This window comes from Tachyglossus aculeatus, chromosome 16 (genome assembly GCF_015852505.1).
Source record: "Tachyglossus aculeatus isolate mTacAcu1 chromosome 16, mTacAcu1.pri, whole genome shotgun sequence".
In the NCBI taxonomy this organism is placed as follows: Eukaryota; Metazoa; Chordata; class Mammalia; order Monotremata; family Tachyglossidae; genus Tachyglossus; species Tachyglossus aculeatus.
This window is the reverse complement of record NC_052081.1, coordinates 14,191,252-14,212,497: the sequence shown is the minus strand read 5'-3', so window position 1 is coordinate 14,212,497 and position 21,246 is coordinate 14,191,252. Positions and strand designations below refer to the sequence as shown.

General features: G+C 41.8%; 1 protein-coding gene across 1 annotated transcript in view; it reads right to left on the bottom strand.

The window, feature by feature from the left end:
- Positions 1–21,246, bottom strand: part of HMCN1 (hemicentin 1) — a 296,199-nt gene that overhangs the window by 185,940 nt on the left and 89,013 nt on the right. Inside the window, exons 6-10 of the mRNA XM_038757640.1 lie at positions 20,783–20,889; positions 8,693–8,813; positions 7,649–7,912; positions 5,801–5,945; positions 90–211 (exon numbers count right to left, since the gene is read on the bottom strand). Of these exons, the coding sequence (XP_038613568.1) occupies positions 90–211; positions 5,801–5,945; positions 7,649–7,912; positions 8,693–8,813; positions 20,783–20,889 (759 nt within the window). The remainder of the gene's footprint in view (positions 1–89; positions 212–5,800; positions 5,946–7,648; positions 7,913–8,692; positions 8,814–20,782; positions 20,890–21,246) is intronic.

Sequence of the window (21,246 nt, the reverse complement as noted above, 5' to 3'; positions counted from 1 at the left end):
TCAACAACGCAAAAAAAAAACCTAAAAACAAAAAGGAAAGGAAAATCATAACAACACGAGGTCTCTGAAGCAGAGGAAGTGGTACTGACCTGACACATCAAAAAAAGTCTCTGCACGTCCAGTTCCAGCGCTGCTAATCGCAATGCATTCATAGTTACCCTCATCAGACAAAGTAACTTTGTCAATCTCCCAGTTCATACTACCAGACTCTCTGCAAAACAAATTAGAAACCCAATAACTGGAAACAGAGCCCAAATGGAACAGCAGCAAGGCTACTATTTCATAAAAAGCTTACACAGCCAAGAAAGACATGCTTATATAGTTCTAATAAAAGTTAATAAAAACTTCATAGGCCAATTCGATGGGGAGGGCCCTTCTGTGGATTTGATTCATAATAATAATAATGGCATTTGTTAAGCACTTACTATGTGCAAAGCACTGTTCTAAGCACTGGGGAGGATACAAGGTGATCAGGTTGTCCCACTGGGGCTCACAGTCTTAATCCCCATTTTAGAGATGAGGTAACTGAGGCACAGAGAAGTTAAGTGACTTTCCCAAAGTCACACAGCTGACAAGCGGTGGAGCCGGGATTAGAACCCATGACCTCTGACTCCCAAGCCCGGGCTCTTTCCACTGAGCCACACTGCTTCCCTGACATGCAATTAGAAAGTGTAACTTTCAGGAACATGTTATGAAAATAATGAAGACAATTCAATCGAATTACCGAACATTTCTTGAAACAGCTGCGCATTTAACCTTCACAATTAGGAATATTTACTTGTTCTGTACAACTGTCTTCTGGAAATTAGAGATAAGTACATGTACAACATTTGGAAAAGATTCCATTAGGTCATTTTTTCCTCTCACCTTGTACCTACCCCTCCCCCAAATTGTTTGCACACTTCAAACCATGTGCTCATCTGGAATCGCTATTAGAAATACAAATGTTTCACTGCATGAGAATTTAGCCTTTGACATAAATTCCACGTCTTGTAGAGAAGCAGCATGGCCTAGTGGAAAGAGCACGGACCTGGGAATCAGAGGACCTAGGTTCTAATACTGCTCCATCAGCTGTCTGCCTTGTGACCTTGAGAAAGTCACTTCACTTCTCTGTGCCTCAATTCCCTCACCTGCAAAATGGGGATTCACAACCTGTTCTCTCTCCCACCTAGACTGTGGGCCCCATGTGAGACCTGATTATCTCAGAAGTAACCATGGTCCATGGATCCTTTAGAAATATGGTTTCCTTCTTCAGTCAATCGATACTAATTAAGCATCCCCTGTGTGCAGAGCAAGACTAAGTGTTTTGGGAGTACAATGTGTCTTGGTTTTGTAGTGCTGCAAAACCAAGATACTGGTACAGCATATTAGACACATATTAGTTTACCGTACAGCATATTCCAACCTCGAGAGTATCATGCTTGGAAGCAGGGGACTTGCCATCTGTCAAAGGTCAAGCCAGCTCTAGCCAAACCCCCTGCAATCAAACAGGGGGCCAACTCAACCTGGTATCTGGAACCAGGGAGCCACTGATTAATCAATGAATCAATCAATGGTATTGAGTCCTTACTGTGTACAGAACAGGAATGTGTCTGTTATATTGGTCTCTCCCAAGCGCTTAGGCTCTGCACAGCGTAAGAGCTCAAAACATACAATTGACTGACTGGTTACTAAATGCTGGCAACAGTACAATATGACAGAGCTGTAGGAGTGATCCCTACCCAAAAGGAGCTTACAGGCTAAAGGGAGAGATAGGCATTAAAATGGATTAGGGGTAGGCGAAATAGTAGAGGATAAAAATTTTACAGGAGTACTGGGGGACTGCAGTATCAAAGTGCTTAAGGGGTAAACAGCCAAGTGCACAGTTGAGGCCGAGGGGAGGGCGGAAAAGGGAAAGAAAAGGTTTAGCCTAAGGGAGCCTCTTGGAGGAGACGGAATTTTTAGAGGGGTTTTGAAGGTGGGGAGAGGGGTGGACTGTCAACACACAAAGTCCCCCAAAACCGAGAGAGTCTCTCCTCTGAGCGTTTCAGATCATTGTCAATCCTGGTCTTCTAGACTGTGAGCCCACTGTTGGGTAGGGACCGTCTCTATATGTTGCCAACTTGTACTTCCCAAGCGCTTAGTACAGTGCTCTGCACACAGTAGGCGCTCAGTAAATGCGATTGAATGAATTGAATGAATGAATGGTTTGGGCTAAGATGCCCCAAGCGGGGCTGACATCTGTGGCTCAGTGGGTAGTCCAGGGGCTAGGGTTTGTGGGTCTGCACAGCCACTGGTCTATTGTGTAACCTTGGACAAGTCATACAACCTTTCTGGGCCTCAGTTTCTGCATCTGAAAATAGAGAGAAGCTAGACTGTGAGCCTTGTATGGTGCAGAAACTATGTCTGATATCAGAAACTTGTATATTATCCAGGATTTAGTACACAGCATCTAATGAATGTCGTAATTACTACTATTAGGGATTTGTGGGCAGAGCTCCAGAATCTGTGCCATAGCCTCAAATACCTCTAGCCCTGGAACCAGAAGGATTCCAGGGGGAATATGTCTCTTAGCTCCTTCCAGACACCAAACAGCGGTCCTATTCCATCTCTCGGATCCACCAATCAATCATATTTACCAAGCGCTTACTGTGTGCAGAGCACTGTACTAAGCACTTGGGAAAACACAGAGTTGGTAGACAAGTTTTCTGGCCATAAAGAGTTCACAGTCTAGGGGGAGAAAAACCTTAAAACACATTATGGATATAATAATAATAATAATGGCATTTGTTAAGTACTTACTATGTGTCAAGCACTGTTCTAAGTCCTGGGGTAGACACAAGCTAATCAGGATGGACACAGTCTGTGCCCTGCGCGGGGCTCCCGTGTAACTAAGGCCCAGGGAAGTGAAGTGACTTGCCCAAGGTCACCCAGCAGACAAGTGGCAGAGCTGGTTTTAGAGCCCAGGTCCTTCTGACTCCCAGGCCTGGGCTTTACACACTATCATCATCATCATCAATCGTATTTATTGAGCGCTTACTGTGTGCAGAGCACTGTACTAAACGCTTGGGAAGTACACGTTGGCAACATATGGAGACAGTCCCTACCCAACAGTGGGCTCACAGTCTAAAAGGGGGAGACAGAGAACAAAACCAAACATACTAACAAAATAAAATATATATGCCATATTTGCCATACTGCTTCTCCATACATAAGTGCTGTGGGGCTGAGGGTGGGGTGAATCAAAGATACAAATACAATTGGTAGCCCTGGGACCTCTTCCAGGACAAACTAAGCCCTGGGCTCAACTCGACCCCATCAAACAGTGGACTGAATATCCAGAGAGCCTCCAGAAGTGGCTCTACCACAGCCAACTGGAACCCCAGCTCAGTCTCAAACTCACCCCCTGAAACCGGACGAACCTCTGACAAATTGGATCGACAGCCCATCGCGCCCCTCGTCAGCTAAGGCTCTGGGTGTCCGTGCTCCCGTGACGTGAGACTGCAGACTGTTGGGGGGGTATCATCAGCACCAAAAGGTTGGCCGAGAACAAGATAGCCAAGACTGATACTCGCTGATACAGTTGATGGGAAGCTCCTCAAGGGCAGAAACCATGTCTTACTTCCATTGAACACTCCCAAACACCTAGTTCAGAGCTCTCTCTGCACTCCATGGTCATTCAGTAAATACTACTGAATAAACGATACTACTGATGACTTCAAATGACTTTGGCTGCCTCCATCAGAATGTAATCATCATCTTTAAGTAGAACCTTCACTCACTGACCAAGGAGAAAACACTGTACAGGATCTTCACAAGTCTGGCCTTGGGAAATAGTGTCCAAAGGATCAGGGCAACCAACCAGAGAGGAACTTTCTGAAAGCCTGTATAAGTACCAGCCATTGGCAGTCAGCTATATTATCCAGGTCTGGTGTCTCTCATCCAGATGTAAAGCCATTTTACCTAGCAATTATAATCCCTCTCAGTCTTACACCTATAAAGGGGCTGAGGTATTTGCCATGTACCTAGCAGGACTGTGGCGCAATTAGTTAATTCCCATAAAGCACTTTGAGCTTGTCTAAAGGAAGGTGCTATATAAATGAGGTCGTATTATTTGACTTCATCTCTTAGCTATGTTGCTTGATCATTAAATGTGCAACTAAATCACCAAGACACACTTTATGAAAAGGCAATGAGGAAATTATGCAGTTTGATCCTTAAAATATGGAAAATTTTACTGAATTGGTAAAGCATGTTCCTGCCATGTCTCTTTACTTAAAAGTCAGCTCATAAAAAGGAGTTGTATAATGTAAGGCTGCCAACAGTGGCTTTGTGGAATTTATTTATTCTATTATTCAATTAATAATATATAGTTACATTCAAATTATTCTTCCTGTTCATTTTGAGATGGTCTGTTCTTTATGAAGGGGGGGAAGGGGATATCATTTGAAGAAGTCACAATTTTTCTTAATTTTTAAGTATTTAATTTTCCCATCTGGGCTCATTTTCCCTATCAAAATTTTACAGGTCTCGAGTCCAGCCACTTGGATTACTGCCAATAACCTCAGTGTACATTATTGCTTCAACTCAGAAACCTATATTTTGCAGGCAGAAGGCAAAAACCACAACTGAGGCCACGCTCCATAGGGCTTTACTGCTCTTTTTATGAGAATGAAAGAATAATTCTTTTGTATTCAGTAGTCTCAGCACCGATGTCTAACCTCTCCATTCACAAAAAAAAGAATTCCTACAATTCCCTCCAGTCCACACTTTTGCCAGTTTCATATGCAATAGCAACCATATGTGTTCCAGTGATTACTGACCAATGTTTCGGCAAAACTGCTTCCCCAGTGAATCCCCATATGTGGCCTTGCTTTTGTTCCAGTGGTTCTGGGGGAATCCGAAAACTTAGGTTCTAGTCCCAGCTTTGTCTGTGCCATCACTAGTAGAAAAGCCCTGTGGTCTAGTGGAGAGAGCACGGACCTGGGTCCTAATTTTGACTCCACCACGTGTCTGCTGTGTGACCTTGGGCAAGTCACTTCACTTCTCTGAGCCTCAGTTCCTTCCTCTGGAAAATGGGGATGAAGACTGTGAACCCCACGTGGGACAGGGACTGTGTCTAACCCTATTTACTTGCATCTACCCCAGCGCTTAGTACCATGCCTGGCACACAGTAAGCGCCTAACAAATACCACAATTATTATTATTATTATTAGTGAAAGCTCATGACCAAAGGACCACCAAAGGTAATCCAAGAAGTGGACTGGCCCAGCACTAATTCCAAAAAATAGGTGGCGAAAATGGGAGGCAAAGACCACGTCAACAAGCACGGAAACCACCTGCCAGGTCAGTGTGCTATGGCAAAGCATTCGCGCTCCGCTACGATCACTTTGGCCATAAAAAGTTCCATGCATAAAAGACCTTGGCGAGTGCTTTGCTGCAGTCCTGCCTGCCTGCCTAGTAACCCATGGCATTCCATGCCTCAGCGGGAACATAACCAACAAGGAAAAGAGAAGCCAAGTGGCACTCTCCTGGTTCTCCTCTTATCTCTACGGCCGTTCATTCTCAGTCTCTTTTGCAGGCTCCTCCTGTGCTCAATAAATACAATTGAATGAATGAATGAATGAACTGTACAGCCGCTTTCCTCAATTCCTCCACTCTGGTTTCTGGCCCTCAAGTCTCAGCAGGAGACTTCCCTCATCACAATACTACAATGGAGCACCACAGGAGGAATATTGCCCAGGTGAAACTGACGCATTGTTCACATTCACTGCCCTTAAAGATATTGTACTTCACATTGGGGATTGCAATCGTTACATACTTGAAGTATTGGTCCACTCCCAGGGAGGCCCCATTTCTGACAAACCGCAAAGTAAAGGGCAGGAGACTCTCTACAGAGCAAGGGATATAGCCCGGCTGCAGGTAGTATCCTGGGGTTTTCTTGAGCATTGTAACTCTGGGAGCATCTAGAAAAATACAAAAGGGTGTTAGTACAGCATTCTGATTCTGGCAATGTGCTAATCTCTCGGTCACAGAAAGCTTCCATTTCAATCCATTTGCACTCACAAGCGTGACCTAATGTGTAGAGACTGCCCTGGGAGTCAGAAGGACAGTTACCTCACCTGCAAAATGGGGATAAAGACTGTGAAACTCAGTGGGACATGGACTCTATCCAACTTGATTAGCCTGTATCTACCCCAGTGCTTAGTACAGTGCCTAGCACATAGTAAGCGCTTAATGAATATCATAAGAAAAAAAAAAGAAGAAACACTCGCTGGATTTAATTCTACTGGGGCACTTGATCTCTCCATGCAATCATCTGTGGTTGATTTGGGGACCAGAAAAGTAGTCAAGTAGAGACTGAGACAGCTAGCAATACAGAGCAAGTACAGTAAACTCTTTGCATCACTCAAAGTAAGAATGCATACTGCAAATGCATGTCAGCATCTTATTGGGAAAAACACAGAAGTTCACATAATAATGGCAGCTTTCCCTTTTTCTCTTTTCCCTCACAGACTGATTCAGAAAGCAAAAAAAAAAAATGTATATTTAAAATAAAATGCAGAATCCACTAGAGTCTTAGCCCTAATGAACTCTCATTAGCCGTCAGTACTTTGGGAAATGGCAAATTGTAGGCTGAGGTCAGAGGGTTTTTTTTTCCTCTTGCAAGATTACATCTTTGAACGTTCATTAGCATGGAGTCTGCGTGATTGAGAGTTTCTGCCCGGGGTTCTGGCACATCGACTTTTCCCCCTTCATCTGGCTGCCAGAATTCCTAGGTTCTTCAAATTGCCTTACCCCTTCCCTGTTCTTCCTTTGTTCTCTTCTTCTTTCTCTCCACCCTGCCTTGGTGAAAGCAGATTTGAGGAGAGGTTGGAGGCTGGAAAATTGCTGTCATGGGCAAATGTGGCATGGGCTTTAAAACCCAGCAAATAATACCTGGCTCCAAAGAGCCTTGTTTGGCTAGGCCATCTGCCCTATGTCTGTCTTGACGCCCAGGTTAAGTGTCTAGATTTGGGTCAAGAGATTAATTTTCCTCCAGAAAATTCCTTTCTACAATCTGACATTACACAAACAAGATCTTGTTGAATCTTTCCTTGTGAAGGCCCTAGAGTGGTTATCATGACTCCTGAACCTAGGAAAACAGACATAATCTAAGTGTTCCCACCTCTACCCCTTTTCCCTTTCAGACTCTCCAGCTGAGAAACCAGAGGAACAATAGGGAAGGAGTTGGAAAGATTAGAAGCCCACCAACTTTGCACAGGAAGGACAAGAAAAATCCCATGCCCCTAACCCCAGAAGTTGGCTCAGGTTATTCTAAAATGGGCTAATAACTGTCATACCTTGGAATGTATAAAAGACACAGAAATTGCCTAGCAACGGAGCTGGCATTTGGGGGCCGTGACGGAAAGCATTTATCAGTTAGGGGTCCAGTCTGCAGTCTCTAAAGAACTACTTTCATTGTTCGTCTCTAGTGAGCAACATTCGCTAGACAACCAAGGGGAGCCTTGAGGCTACCTCATTTTGTAAATAATTAACTGAGTGTGTGACCTCTAAAATAGCAATATCGTAGCAATAATTCAAATCCGCAATTCCGCTTTTTCCCATTCATGACTTTTCAACATGATCTCACCGACATCCAGGAATTTAAAAAGAAGAGGAGTCTTACCCGGCACGATATTGGAGAAGGACACACTTGACACTCTCTGAAAGAGATAATCATCCTTATCGTAACCTGTAACTTTCAGAAAGAAGGCTTCATCCGGAGGAATAAAGTCAGAAATGTTCCATATGCCATAGGGTTTTCGTTCAGGGTAATATTTCACAGGGATGGTTTTTAGAGAGCTGCCGGAGATACTCAACAGCTCTAGGCGGTCTACTCTGGCAGGAGGATAAATTCCTGTTGTATTCAGAAGCACGTAGGTAGGGATTCCTGAAAAATGGTAATTAATTCCGATGAAGGGTCATTTAAGCTCCACTGACTGTTAGTTGTAGAAGTAATAGTACTGACTGAACTCCCACTAGGTGCAATGCACTCTACTTAAAACTTGGGGAAGCTCTGCCCATAGTAAACACCCGATAAATACCACTGATTGATTCATTTACACTGTAAATAGAGGAGCTTGACATAATAGACTGTAAACTCATTGTGGACAAGGAATGTGTCTGTTATATTGTTATACTGTACTGTTCCAAGAGCTTAGTACAGTCCCTGCTATTTCTGTAGATCGACAAGCTAAAGCTGGCTTCCCTTCATTTCAAATCACACCACAAAGAAAACAGCACAGCAGTGTGAAAATGCTTTAGTGGTTTAGAAAAAAATCTATTGCTTTTTTCTTCTAGACAGTGCAACTGTACAATAATATGTATTTTCATGCAAGAATTAATCATGATGGAACATGAGGGGCCACAGGATGAATAGGACATTAGAACACAAAGGATTCAGGAGAAGAGGAAAAGGACTGAGGTACCCAAGATAAATAGCAGGTATCAATGATTATTTTTTAATTCAAAATAACATTGGCAAGGATGTCATTACACAAACTACTCAATCAATGGCATTAATTGAGCACCTATGGTGTGCACAATACTGTACTAAGTGCTTGAAAGGATAAAATGGAGTAAATAGATGTGTCCCTGCCCTCAAGGAGCTACTATCTCTTGACTCTCATCTGTTACGGTTTTTTGAAAAAAGTAACAAGAATACACCAACCTTGAACTGGTCTATTGGCCATTCTTTTGAAGTCTAAAGTTGCTTTTCTGAAAAAGCCAGCCCGGAAATCAATCGAACTGAGGCCTGTGATACGCACAGAGTGTCTTCCACTGCTTGAGATCTGAAAAAGATTTTTAAAGACAAATTGTGTTAACCAGGAGTAAAGATGTGGAGCACTCTAGACCATTTGCTTTACGTCATGGAAAGTTTGTAGAGAGAGAGGAGCTCCGCTTCACCTAATCAATCACTTGGTGCCATGAGACAGATGCCTTTGAACACCTTAGTACACTGCCCGGCACACAGTAACCACTTAACGAGTACCATAATTATTGGGAAGCGGCATGGTGTAGTGGATAGAGCACGGGTCTGGGTTCTAATCCCAGCTCCTCCACCTTTCTGCTGTGTGGCTTTAGGCCAGTCACTTCACTTCTCTGGGCCTCAGTTACCTTATCTGTAAAATGGGGATTGAGACTGTGAGCCCCACATGGGCAGAAACTGTATCCAAACCGATTTGCTCGTATCTACCCCAGCGCTTAGTACAGTTCCCAGCACATAGCAAGCGCTTAACAAATGCCATAATTAATTTTTAATTTAATTTTTGTCCTTATTTTATGGCCTTAGCTTCCATGGCACTGGGGGCTCAGGGGACTGATTGCAGGGGTCAGTCTCGTGCACAGGCTGACCACATAGGGCAGAAGGCAGATAGAAGCCATCTTCACAAAGTCTGGCATACTGGGTCTCTCAATGATTATATTGTGATTTGAGTGATGAGGTGCCTAAAAGCTGCCCCTTTCGGGCATTGTTCAGTTCCGTGGTTTACTGCTATTTGAGCTATGTGAATTTTGCCATGTTTCAAAGTGTCTGGACTCTCTCCTTATTGGTCTAAATGTCTGTCTCCAACCCCGATCAGAGGGTAAATACCTTGTGGTCCAGAGACTAGGGTTTAATTTATATTCTTCTATTTACCCTGGTGCTTAGCACAAAAGCCTTACCAATTGTTAGCATTTAATAAACATTAATGGTAGTAGTAATAACCTTGCCCCAGGACATGAATTTTACTTCATGGAAACTACCTAAGGCCGGTCAGAAGGGATAACCAGTTCCTACTGGATTGACGCTGATGAAGACGAAAGAATGAAAATGCCATCAGTGAATAATCTCAAACCACACACTGTTCTGTCTTTCAAATTGTATCATTGCTGTTGTTTGGATGGCAAGTGTAAGCACAAAGGCCTGAGGAGGATATATGCATATACATTTTGGCACACACATACACACTCAACCGCACACATTTTATGCAACTCCAAGAGACAAAAAATGAGGGACTTCCTGAAAACAGTCAATCAATAGTAATTGTTGAGCACTTATTGTGTGCAGAGCACTATACTAAGTGTCTGGGGAACGTACCATACAATAGAGTTGGTAGGCACGATTGCTGCCACAGGAATCTTACGGTCTTTGGGGAGACAGACATTGAAGTAAATTATAGATAATAATAATAATGCATTTAAGCACTTACTATGTGCCAAGCACCAGGGTAGATACAAGATAATCTGGTTGGATACAGTCCCTGTACCATATGGGGCTCACGGTCTTAACCCCCATTTTACCGATGTGGTAACTGAGGCATCAAGAAGTTAAGTGACTTGTCCAAGGTCACACGTCAGGCAGGTGGTAGAGCTGGGATTACAACCCAGTTCCTCTGATTCACAAGCCTGTGCTCTTTCCACTAACCCGCATTGTTTGACTTCTAGAATCTGTCCCACAAACCACAGCAAAGTTAGTAAGGTTGTTGTGGGCAGGAAATGTGTCTCACAACTCTGTTGTATTGAACTCCCTTAAGTGTTTAGTACAGTGCTCTGCACCCAGTAGATGCTCAATACATACCACTGATGATGATCACATTTCAACTTGACATACATCATCAGTCTCCAGGTACATGCAACAGAAAATATCCAACGGCTTGGCTATTTTCCAGCATTTAAGATGTCTGGCCAAACCTTTCTAAACCAAGCTGAATAATTTCCACTAATGCCTTCCAACAGGTTTGGCATCAGAATGAGAACTCAGGAGTTCCTGATTTTTAATTATTTGCTCAGTTGTAGACCCAACTGCTTCCTCGGGCTAAACACTGTGTCTTTGCTTATTCTAATACAAAAGGGCTTGTTGTTTTCTCCCATACGAAATTTGCCATAAATACTGAGCAATGAATACCTATTGTGTGAGTCAGTTTCCACATAATAAAGATTTGGTATGCTACTATTCTAGCCTTATTAGTACAACTTCTCTGACCGTGGTGATCCTACAACAGCCCCCTATACCCAGAACACAAATACCACACAGTGCATCATTATGGAATACTCTCCCAAGTGCTTAGTATAGTGCTTTGCACACAGTAAGCACTCAATAAATACAATTGAATGAATGAATTAATGGAAATAAAAACTTAAGGAATTTGAACACATGAGAACAAAGGCAGTTTGAGAGACTTATAGCGCATATTTATAGGTTGAAATTCTAGTCATAATGATAATAATTGTGGTATTTGTTAAGCACTTACTATATGCTGAGCCCTGAACTAAGCACTGGGATGGATACAAGATCATCAGGTTGGACAGTTCCTGTCCCACATTGGGTTCATGGTCAAGCCAGGAAGAAGAACAAGGATTGCAACAGGAAACTTTGATAAAAACCATTATTTATAGATTAAGTGGCTGACTTTGCCAGTCAAACACCCAAGCATAACAAATTTACATCAGCTGCATTAGAATGACCTGCAAATATCCATACTGATTGTCCTTTCACTATAAAACAGCTCTGAAAATGCCAAAGAACATACTAGTTATACTCCTGCTATCAAGTACCAGTTGACCACTAAATATTCCCTGGACAAATCAACTGACCAAGGCTACTTGTAAACAAGATATATGTGTGAAAAACTTCAAAACCCATCCAAAAGCTATATTTCCCCCCTCACTCTTCCTCTTACAGCTGAATGACAAAACCAATAATATGGATGTTGATGACTGAACATGACCTATTATTTTGGAAAGGGATTTAATATTTGACTTTATTTGACAATGTAAGATTTCTAGTTTAGTTACACTTGGAATAGTAGGGCTAAGTCTTTGTAATCTTCTAGCACACTGACTCCCATAATGTTAAATAAGAATGGAACCAATCTTCCATCTGAAATCTGTTTACCACCTCTGTTATATTGCACTCTTCCAAGTGCTTAGTACAGTGCTTTGCACACAATAGGAGCTCAATAGAAACCACTGAGTGATTGATTCCATCTAAGATGCCAAGGTTCATTCATTCATTCAATCGTATTTATTGAGCACTTACAGTGTGCAGAGCACTGTACTCCCAAGGTTGTGGAAAAGCATCCAACCTTGGGAACAGCTAAAGAGAAAACAACTTTCCTTCCCTTTCCTCTTTATTTGAACTAAGTGGATGCTAACTTCCAGCAGGGAATTCATTCAATCGTATTTATTGAGTGCTTACTGTGGGCAGAACACTGTACTAAGCACTTGGGAGAGTACACTACAACAATAAAAAGACATAATCCCTGCCCACGTAGCACTTACAGTCTATAGGGATCATTGCCTGTGAGGCAGAAGTCTATGCTGTCAACCAATTCGCTCCCTCCCAAGGTGGTTACTAGAGTTGGGGTTTTTGGGGGGGTTTTTAATGGTATTTGTTAAGCACTTATTATGTGGCAAGCACTGTTCAAAGCACTGGGGTAGATATGAGTTAATCAGGTCAGATACAGTTTCCTGCCCCACATGGGACTCACATATTAAGTAAAATTACCACGAAGGAGCTGCGCCATGTAAGCTGAATAGTTTTGGTTGCATTCAAGATGGAATCCCATACAGGGTGCATCAGCTCATCCCCATCCAGGTCCTTTCATGGTCCCAATGGGGGAGCTCCTCATCGAGGAATTTATCATCACGTTCATGTCCTACATTTGAGGATGACTGATGTTCTCTTTCCTTCCCTCCCACTTAAATCTAGAGGGGCATTTCTCTGTGGAGTTGGTTGCCTCACTCCATAGAGGGTTAACTCAGGTTCTATAATAACAGTCACAAACAAGTATCCACATTATTTTATGCCACAGAATTACTACTTAGACTGTGAACCCCATGTGGGACAGGGACTGTGCCCAACCCAACTATCTTCTATCTACCCCAATGCTCAGTAATGTGTTTGGCACATAGTAAGGGCTTAATACCATATTCTTCTTATTATTTTGTTAATGCTCAAGTCCTTTCCAAGTAATTCCATCTTTAAACCCAACCACCTTCATAATCCTAATAATTCAAGTTCATGATTCACCCTGATTCCATTTCTCCCCTGTTTCAGGAGCATGGACTGTGTGAGGGCAAATGCAGAAGTAGGATGATGATTCACAATTATTTCCAACACCTTCACAGAACCTCAATTTATAAACCTTTAAAATGATGAGGGAATAACTCTTTGCCCACAAGAAAAAATGTCATCTAATGTTACAACAGACACCTGAAAGGTAAAAACATGGGGTTATATTTCAAAGTGCAACTATCCAGCACTTAGAACAGTGCTTTGCACATAGTAAGCGCATAATAAATGCCATCATTATTATTATTATTATCTTTCCATGTACTCTCTTTGATCCTTGCATTCCAATGTACTAATCTATAAATTAATGGCAATGGCAGCTATAGGGAAAACAGCAAAATTGTGCCCTCCAGGGATTAAAGTAGAATGTAAAGATATTTGGATAGTTTAAGGTTTTCAAGATTTTCAAATATTCTGGTATTTTAAGGTGGTTGTTGGAAAGACTTCATACAAGTGTTAATATAGTTGAGCCCTGCATAGCCAAGAGGCAGACTTCTTTTTTTTATTATTATTATAGTCTTGGTCATTAAAACAGATTTATGCTGGCCTGCCTTATCTTGTTAATCTGTTTTTAAAACTTCCTTTCTCCTTAAGACTGTAAATAAATCCATGCCGTTATGATTCCTCCCTAACCTAGTAATTATGATCACTTTTGTTGCTTCTCTTCTTTACAATTTTATTGCGATTTTACCCTGCCAACGAGGGGAATATTCTCCAACTGAAACATAGTAGCTAAAAGCTGTTTATGTAATATGTGACATGTAACCTTTGAAAATAAAATCTTGTAGAGAAAACCATATAATATGTTTGATCTAGAGAAGCAGCATGGCTCAGTGGAAAGAGCACGGGCTTGAGAGTCAGAGGACGTGGGTTCTAATTCCGGCTCTGCCACTTCTCTGCTGTGTGACCTTGGGCAAGCCGCTTAACTTCTCTGTGCCTCAGTTACCTCATCTGTAAAATGGGGATTAAGACTGTGAGCCCCACATGGGATAACCTGATTACCCAGTGCTTAGAACAGTGCTCGGCACATAGTAAGCACTTAAACACCATAGTTGTTATTATTATATATATAAAGTGCATAGTAGGCTGTGGACCTATTTTAAACTGTAAGAAATACCATTTGGTTAAAGAGAGGAAAGTAACTCACAATGACCCTCACTCTTATTGCCTACTTGATCAAAAAAGGATAAGAAATTCCTCACTGAACAGGACTTGGAAGTTTACAAATAAAAGCCAAAGCCCCAATTTAGATGGAAAGTGTAATACTTGCATTCCCAGACATTTTCATGAGAAGCAGTGTGGCCTAATGGAAAGAAAATGGGCCTGAGAGTCAGAGGACCTGGGATCTAATCCAGGGTCTGTCACTTGCTTGGTCTATGACCCTTGGGCAACTCACTTAACTTCTCTGTGCCTCAGTTTCCTCATCTGTAAAATGCGGGTTCAATACCTGTTCTCCCTCATACTTTGAATATGAACCCTGGCTGTGGCAGGGACTATGTCTGACCTGAATACTTTGAATCTAAACCAGTGTTTAGTACAGCATTTGGCACATAGTAAACATTTAATAAATATTAATATTATCTATTCCAAGTTTGAGTGTCACAACCCTAACTTTCAATAATTCACTGAGAACCACTTCCCTGTCCCCCTCAAAGACACTTAGCTATGAAAATTATCTGTAAAAATCATTAAGGATTTAGGGGACGATTAAATCAAATTTTCTGGATTCTGCTAGCTAGAATGCAAAAAGGATTGAATGCCTAACCCTAATCGCTTTTCAAAGTAAATATTAAAATAAAAGCAGCTCTGAACAATAATAGCCAAGTCAAAGACTCCAGCCTCATCCTTCTTACCAATCAATGGTATTTACTGAGCACTTACTATGTGCAGAGCACTGTACTAAGCACTTGGGAGAGTACAATCCAACAGAATTAGTAGACCTTTTCCTTGCCCATAATCTGGGGAAAGTTAAACTCATCTTTCTAAAGTGGATTCAATCTGATTGCAGAGGTAGGCTTCTGCTTGCACCCCTCTTTGTTTTAATATCTTGAACCAAGAAGAGTAATTTAACAGAAAGGAAACATTATTCATTTAAGTAGGAAAGAATTGCACTTCCTCTGTAACAGCAAAGAGAAGATAAATATTTGCAGGATTTGATGAGATGTCAAACTTATTGTGATGAGTTTTTTTGTGTTTTTTTTTTCCAGGTCACTTGTTTATTTTTAATTTGGGGGACAGTGAGTGGCAGAAAGGAAATAAGGGTCTCTGAATAGCTTTAGGTCCACCTTTTCCAATCACCTGTCTACTTGTTTTGTTGTCTGTCTCCCCCTTCTAGCCTGTGAGCTCCTTGGGTAGGGACCGTCTCCATATGTTGCCGATCTGTACTTCCGAAGTGCTTAGTATAGTGCTGTGCACAAAGTAAGTGCTCAATAAATGTGACTGAATAAATGAATAATCCCCATAGACACACACATACAATAATCTAGCCAGTTGGCAACTAGATCATTAGCTTGTCCAAACAGCTGGTGAAATTTCCAGGAAAGCCTCCAATGCATTTCATTGACCTCAAACAATGAACAAGAGTGCCACACCTAATCCTCTTCCTTGGTGAGGACCCCAAGCCTATTCATTAAAACGAATTAGGTGAGAATTGCCAGTTACTGGCATAATTTCCTTCCAGGGTGGTCCTTCTGACATATATACATTTTATTGAGGCTTCTAAAACAAGGTTACTTCATTATGTTTCCAAAGCATTCTGATATTTTACAAAACGAAGTCTTTCACAGGCAATAATATGCACCAGGAAAATGTCATTTAGGGTCTGCACATCCATACCTGATTATGAGGTAGGCATATTTGTTTCCCCTGGGAAATTACCTAAAAACAGTCTATCTAAATCCTTTTCATGGAAACATACCCTGGAGGTGTAGACAATATGAGATTGCATTGTCATGTCAAGGCATTTTTCTCTCCACCCTGGGGAAAACATTCTACAGTTCTCCAGTATTTTCTGACACTTTCTGCCCATCAGCACCCATGCACTCTCAGACTCATGAGCTCACTTTCTCATGCTTACCCATGAGAGTCTGCTTTTCTACTCTATCCACTTAGACTTACCAATAAATGTTAGTAATAATAATAATAATTGTGGCATTTGCCAAGCAATCTACTAAGCGCTGAGGTAGATACAAGATAATAAGGTCCCATATACGAGTACTGAATCCCCATTCTGCAGATGAGGGAACTGAGGCCACACTGGGTCCTAGATCAGTTTCCTCCCAGATCTCTGATTCCCCTGTCTCTTTCTTTAAGTATCTGAATACAATCAGAATAAACTGACAGGATCTCTGCCCTCAAGGAACTTGCAACATCGTGGCATTTACAATCTCCTTTACTCATCCTTTCCTTAACCGGTGCCTCTTCATTTTATTTTTCCATGTCAATCGACCAATGGTACATACTTGATGATGATGATGGTATTCGTTAAGCGCTAAGTGCAAAGCACTGTTCTAAGCGCTGGGGAGGTTACAAGGTGATCAGGTTGTCCCATGGAGTTTTAATCCCCATTTTACAGATGAGGTAACTGAGGCCCAGAGAAGTGAAGTGACTTGCCCAAAGTCACACAGCTGACAGTTGCCGGAGCTAGGATTTGAACCCATGACCTCTGACTCCAAAGCCCGTGCTCTTTCCACTGACCCACGCTGCTTCTCTAACATGTACTGCATGCAGAGCACTGTACTAAGCACTTGGGAAATCACCCTCCTCCGTGTCTTCATCCTCCTGTGTATTTCCTGCTCTTTTTCTCCTTCTCTAGAGTTTGGTTTAGAGTAAGCACTTGATAAATACAATAATGAACTATGAACTAATGAGAAGCAGCTTAGCCTAGTGGTTAGAGCACTGACCTGGGGGTTGGAAGGACCCAGGTTCTAACCCCAGTTCCGCCACTTGTCTGCCATGTGACCTTGAGCAAGTCACTTCACTTCTCTGGGCCTCAGTTACCTCACCTGTAAAATGGGGATTACAACTGTGCACCCCATGTGGGACCTGGACTGCATCCAACCTAATTACCTTGTATCTACTCCAGTGCTTAGAACAGTGCCAAGCGCTTGGCAGAGTACAATACAGAAGCAGCATGGCCCAGTGAGTAGAGCCTAGGGCTGGGTTTTAATCCTGCCAAATCACTTCATTTCTCTGTGCCTCCATCTGTAAAATGGAGATTTAGACTGTGAACCCTAGGTGGGACAGAAGGGACTGTGTCCAACCTGACTATCCCAGGGTTTAATACACTGCTGGGCACATAGGAGGCACTTAAATTCCATTAAAAAAAAATACAGAAAACAGATATTCCTTTACTACTTCTCACTGCTCTCCTCTGCCAGGCTCCAATTGGCCCCTGTGGCCCTTCTGAACAAGGCAAGACTTGCCCACATCTCCTATCACCCCCATCTTTGTAGGACTTCCTAACTCCAACCCCCCGAAAGCCCAGCTGACAGGCCGTAGCTGGCAATGGCAGAGAGCGTGGGGTGGTTCACAGATCTGGCTTCAAAAGCCTCCACAGGCCATCTGAGGTTCTGGTATACCATTCCGGAGAGTTCCTTCCGAGGAAAAAGCCCCAATCGGGCCAGGAATTGTACCTTAATAAGAACCCTTCTGCCATCCAAAGAATAGGGGCACTCACTCTAGTGATTTTTCTGGGCAAACCCCTTAAGTATCTGAGAGCCAGATTTAGCTGAGCACAAAAATATATTTATGCGATTCTAGACAAAAGCTGTTTATGAAGCTACAGGATTGCATGGATGGAAAATTACTTAATACTACTTATGCACCAAGTCCTGGAATTTACCATACAAAATAGTTTCCTTGCAAATAAACGGAAATGTTAGGGGCTTTAATTCATTTAAAAAAAAAAAAAACTTGGTTCTTCTAAACCATTTTTAACCCGGTTTTTACCAGTGTGCGTGTAATCCAAAACATGAGTGGCTGTTATGAACTACACAAAAGACTTCAATACTCCCCTTGGCTCAATGCAGGCGCTTCTAAGTCTGAACAAGTGTATGCTTTAGGCTCTGTAAGTGTTAATTCAAAGCTTTAGGCTCTGTAAGTGTAAATTCAAAGAGAGAAGCTATTGCACCTTTATTATGCTCTGAATGGCAGCCTCCACTTCCCCAGTGGGGTGCGAGGCATATTTGGGGAAATTAGAGCATTTAGCATTCACTTAGGCCTTCTCTGCAAGCTTTTTTATAATTACTTTCATGACAGAATCCTTTCAGGGATCCTGTGAGGTGGGCTAATGTCATTATCCGTGTTGAGGAGGCAAGGATTTCAGTGGTTTCCTGTGTCTCAAAGCATAAGGCAGTGGTAAATCCAGAACTAGAATCAATATCTTCAGGGAATCCAGCCTGTTCCAAATCCTGACCAGGGTGAAGAGAAAACACCAGGCTAGGAAACCTAACCGATCTTAAGCAAAATCACTTGAGCAGAAGCCATCATTTTGCCTTCAGTGAAATGAGGTTAATAAATACCAGCCACCCTACCTTCTGGAGAATGCTACAAGGGCAAATGTCATAATGGATTTGAATTTTAGGGAAGATTTAGTACTACATACATATTCAAAGCTCCACAGTTAAAGCCACACTGCCACAGCAAACACTTTCCAAACAACTGACAACTTAATTAACAGAAGACATCTAATTTCTATAATGCATTTCTCTTCATTGCACTCTGTGGGCAATTATGCCCACAGGAGTCTGAACTTGGCAGTCACATTTTTGTAGATTACATTTTTGTGCATTACGAAAAAAAGGTAAAAATTTGATTTTTTCCCACTTTGTCAATCCAGTGTTGGTGTTTTCTCTATACAACAGAGATGGAAAGAGAATTACACTATGTACCAACATGCTTGAAATGAACATGATACTTGAGAGGGCTTGTTTTTGCAATTGATGTTATCATCAGCAGGGGTATTTATTGAGTCCTCTCTAACTGGTAAGCCTGGAAAAGACACTTGGGAGCAAACAATAAGAGTAGGCGTCATCTGGCCCCTGCCCTTGAGGAGTTTACAATCCAGGGGGTGAGCATATATTATCTACGGGAGAATATTATTATTATTATTATTAAATATGTGATCTCTCCACATCTTTCCATTTATATGTGTAAGGGTATGTGGGTGTACCCACACCAAAATTTAATTTAGGTGAAATAGATTTGTACAGTCACTACAAGACCCTGCTAATCACATCATTTTTCTTTCCTTCCCACTCAAGTTCAAGAATCTTCCCTGTTCCTCCTACCAGTTCACTCATCATCTCTAATTAATGGCTAATGAGGGCTCAGAATGCTGTAGGGGCTGAACGGCTCATTCAAAGGACATCGGAGTTCAGGTCTTTACCAAGGAATATTTTACTGGTTACAATCCTCCACTGAGGATTGAGTTTCAGGGGAAAAACACAGCCGGCTACTGGAAAACAGGGGCATTTTTCTAATGAATTTACCGTTAATTACTATTGCTTTTTTTTTTTTTTTAAGAGAACAAGCTTAACAATTTACTACAAGTACCTAGAAATAATTCTGTGGCATATACTGTAAGCTCACTGTGGGCAGGGAATGTGTCTGTTGTTTGTTGTATTGTACTTTCCCAGGGGCTTAGTACTCTGCACATAGTAAGCACTCCATAAACATGATTGACTGTTCTAGCAGCTTCTATTTCAGGTGAGGTGACTTGAGGAGGAACAGAGCCTCCCATTTCATTCTAAACTTAGGTCAAAACTGGCCAAGTTTTGTGCAGTATTGGTCCACTTTGCCCAAAGTTCTCACAGCCAGTAGCCAGTATCACAAAATCTGGCCACTTCCTTCAAGAGATGCAGTTAACTGTAGTGGCTACCAAGGAGCGACAAAAAGACCAAAAAGACCACTCATCTAGGGTGGGAGAGCTGATGGCCAGATGGGAGAGCTTCAGGGCCCATACCACAGTGGGAGGACTAACAATATTGACCCCAGAGGGAAACACTGTAGCCTGCCCAAAATACCAAACCTTTCTGTTGGGGTCCTACTGGTCCAATTTGGGGCCCCTCCATTAGGTTACTATGATCCATCTCTAAAAGTTGGGAAAATTCCAGCAACACATTAGGAAATCCCAAGAGATGAAAACAGGGAGTAGCAACAGGAGTTTACTTGTGCATAGTTTCAAACATAACAATGGTGTTATTACATGAACCCATAATGGAAACCCCATGCTTAGGTTTAGGAAATGGATTATGCCCTCCCTCCCCGCCAAAAAAACTTGCAAACAAGCTGGAGAAACAAGGATATCACAATATTGCAGAGAATTCTTTGAAATTATTTGTGTTGAAAAATCTGAAAAAAATAACAGTATAAAAAGTGGCTCTTTTTCTGATTAATAATTTTGTGCACTATGACTTTGGGGTGGTAAAATTATTCAGATGATAAACAGGATAATTCACCTTTGGCTTTACATGCTAGTGTGTGCTTTCCCCTGCTATATTTTACTTTGTCATCAGAAACTGCCACTATTCCAAATTCAGGCAATAAAAAATGTCTTTCACAAATACCCAGTGTGGATTTATTTTTTAAATGATCTTTATGTTTGTCGGAGACCTGGATTATAAATGTTCCATTACATACACTTTATGAAACATAACATCATAGAAATAAAGTAATAATCATATATACTCTGTGGAATAACAGTACCTTAATTGTCCACATTCCCGGCTCTGGTTCTTTAACATTCACTACCTTGGCAGAGTTATGGATATTTAATAGCTCATTCAAGCCAAATCCTTTTTTTATCAGCTTCCCTGAAAGACAGCAAGAAATGTAACAAGCACAATATTTCTCTCAGCTACATACACTGGCTAATTTATTATCACATAAATTAAAGATCGAGCTCAGATTCCAAGTTACAACTGCAAATTCTTTGCCAAGGCACTGTGTACATTGGCTTGAAGATTCACTGTCTTCGGGTTTTGGGGAGAAATGAAAGACCCTCTGTCAAATTTCCTGCAACATAAATTTATTAATGTATTTGGTAGTCAAAGTACTCCTCAAGAGGAGTCAAAGAACACTGTCTCTCACCCTGCACTAGAGCCTCTGGACTGTAAGCTCATTGGGGGCAGGGAATGAGTCTGTTATCACGTTATATTGCACTCTCCCAA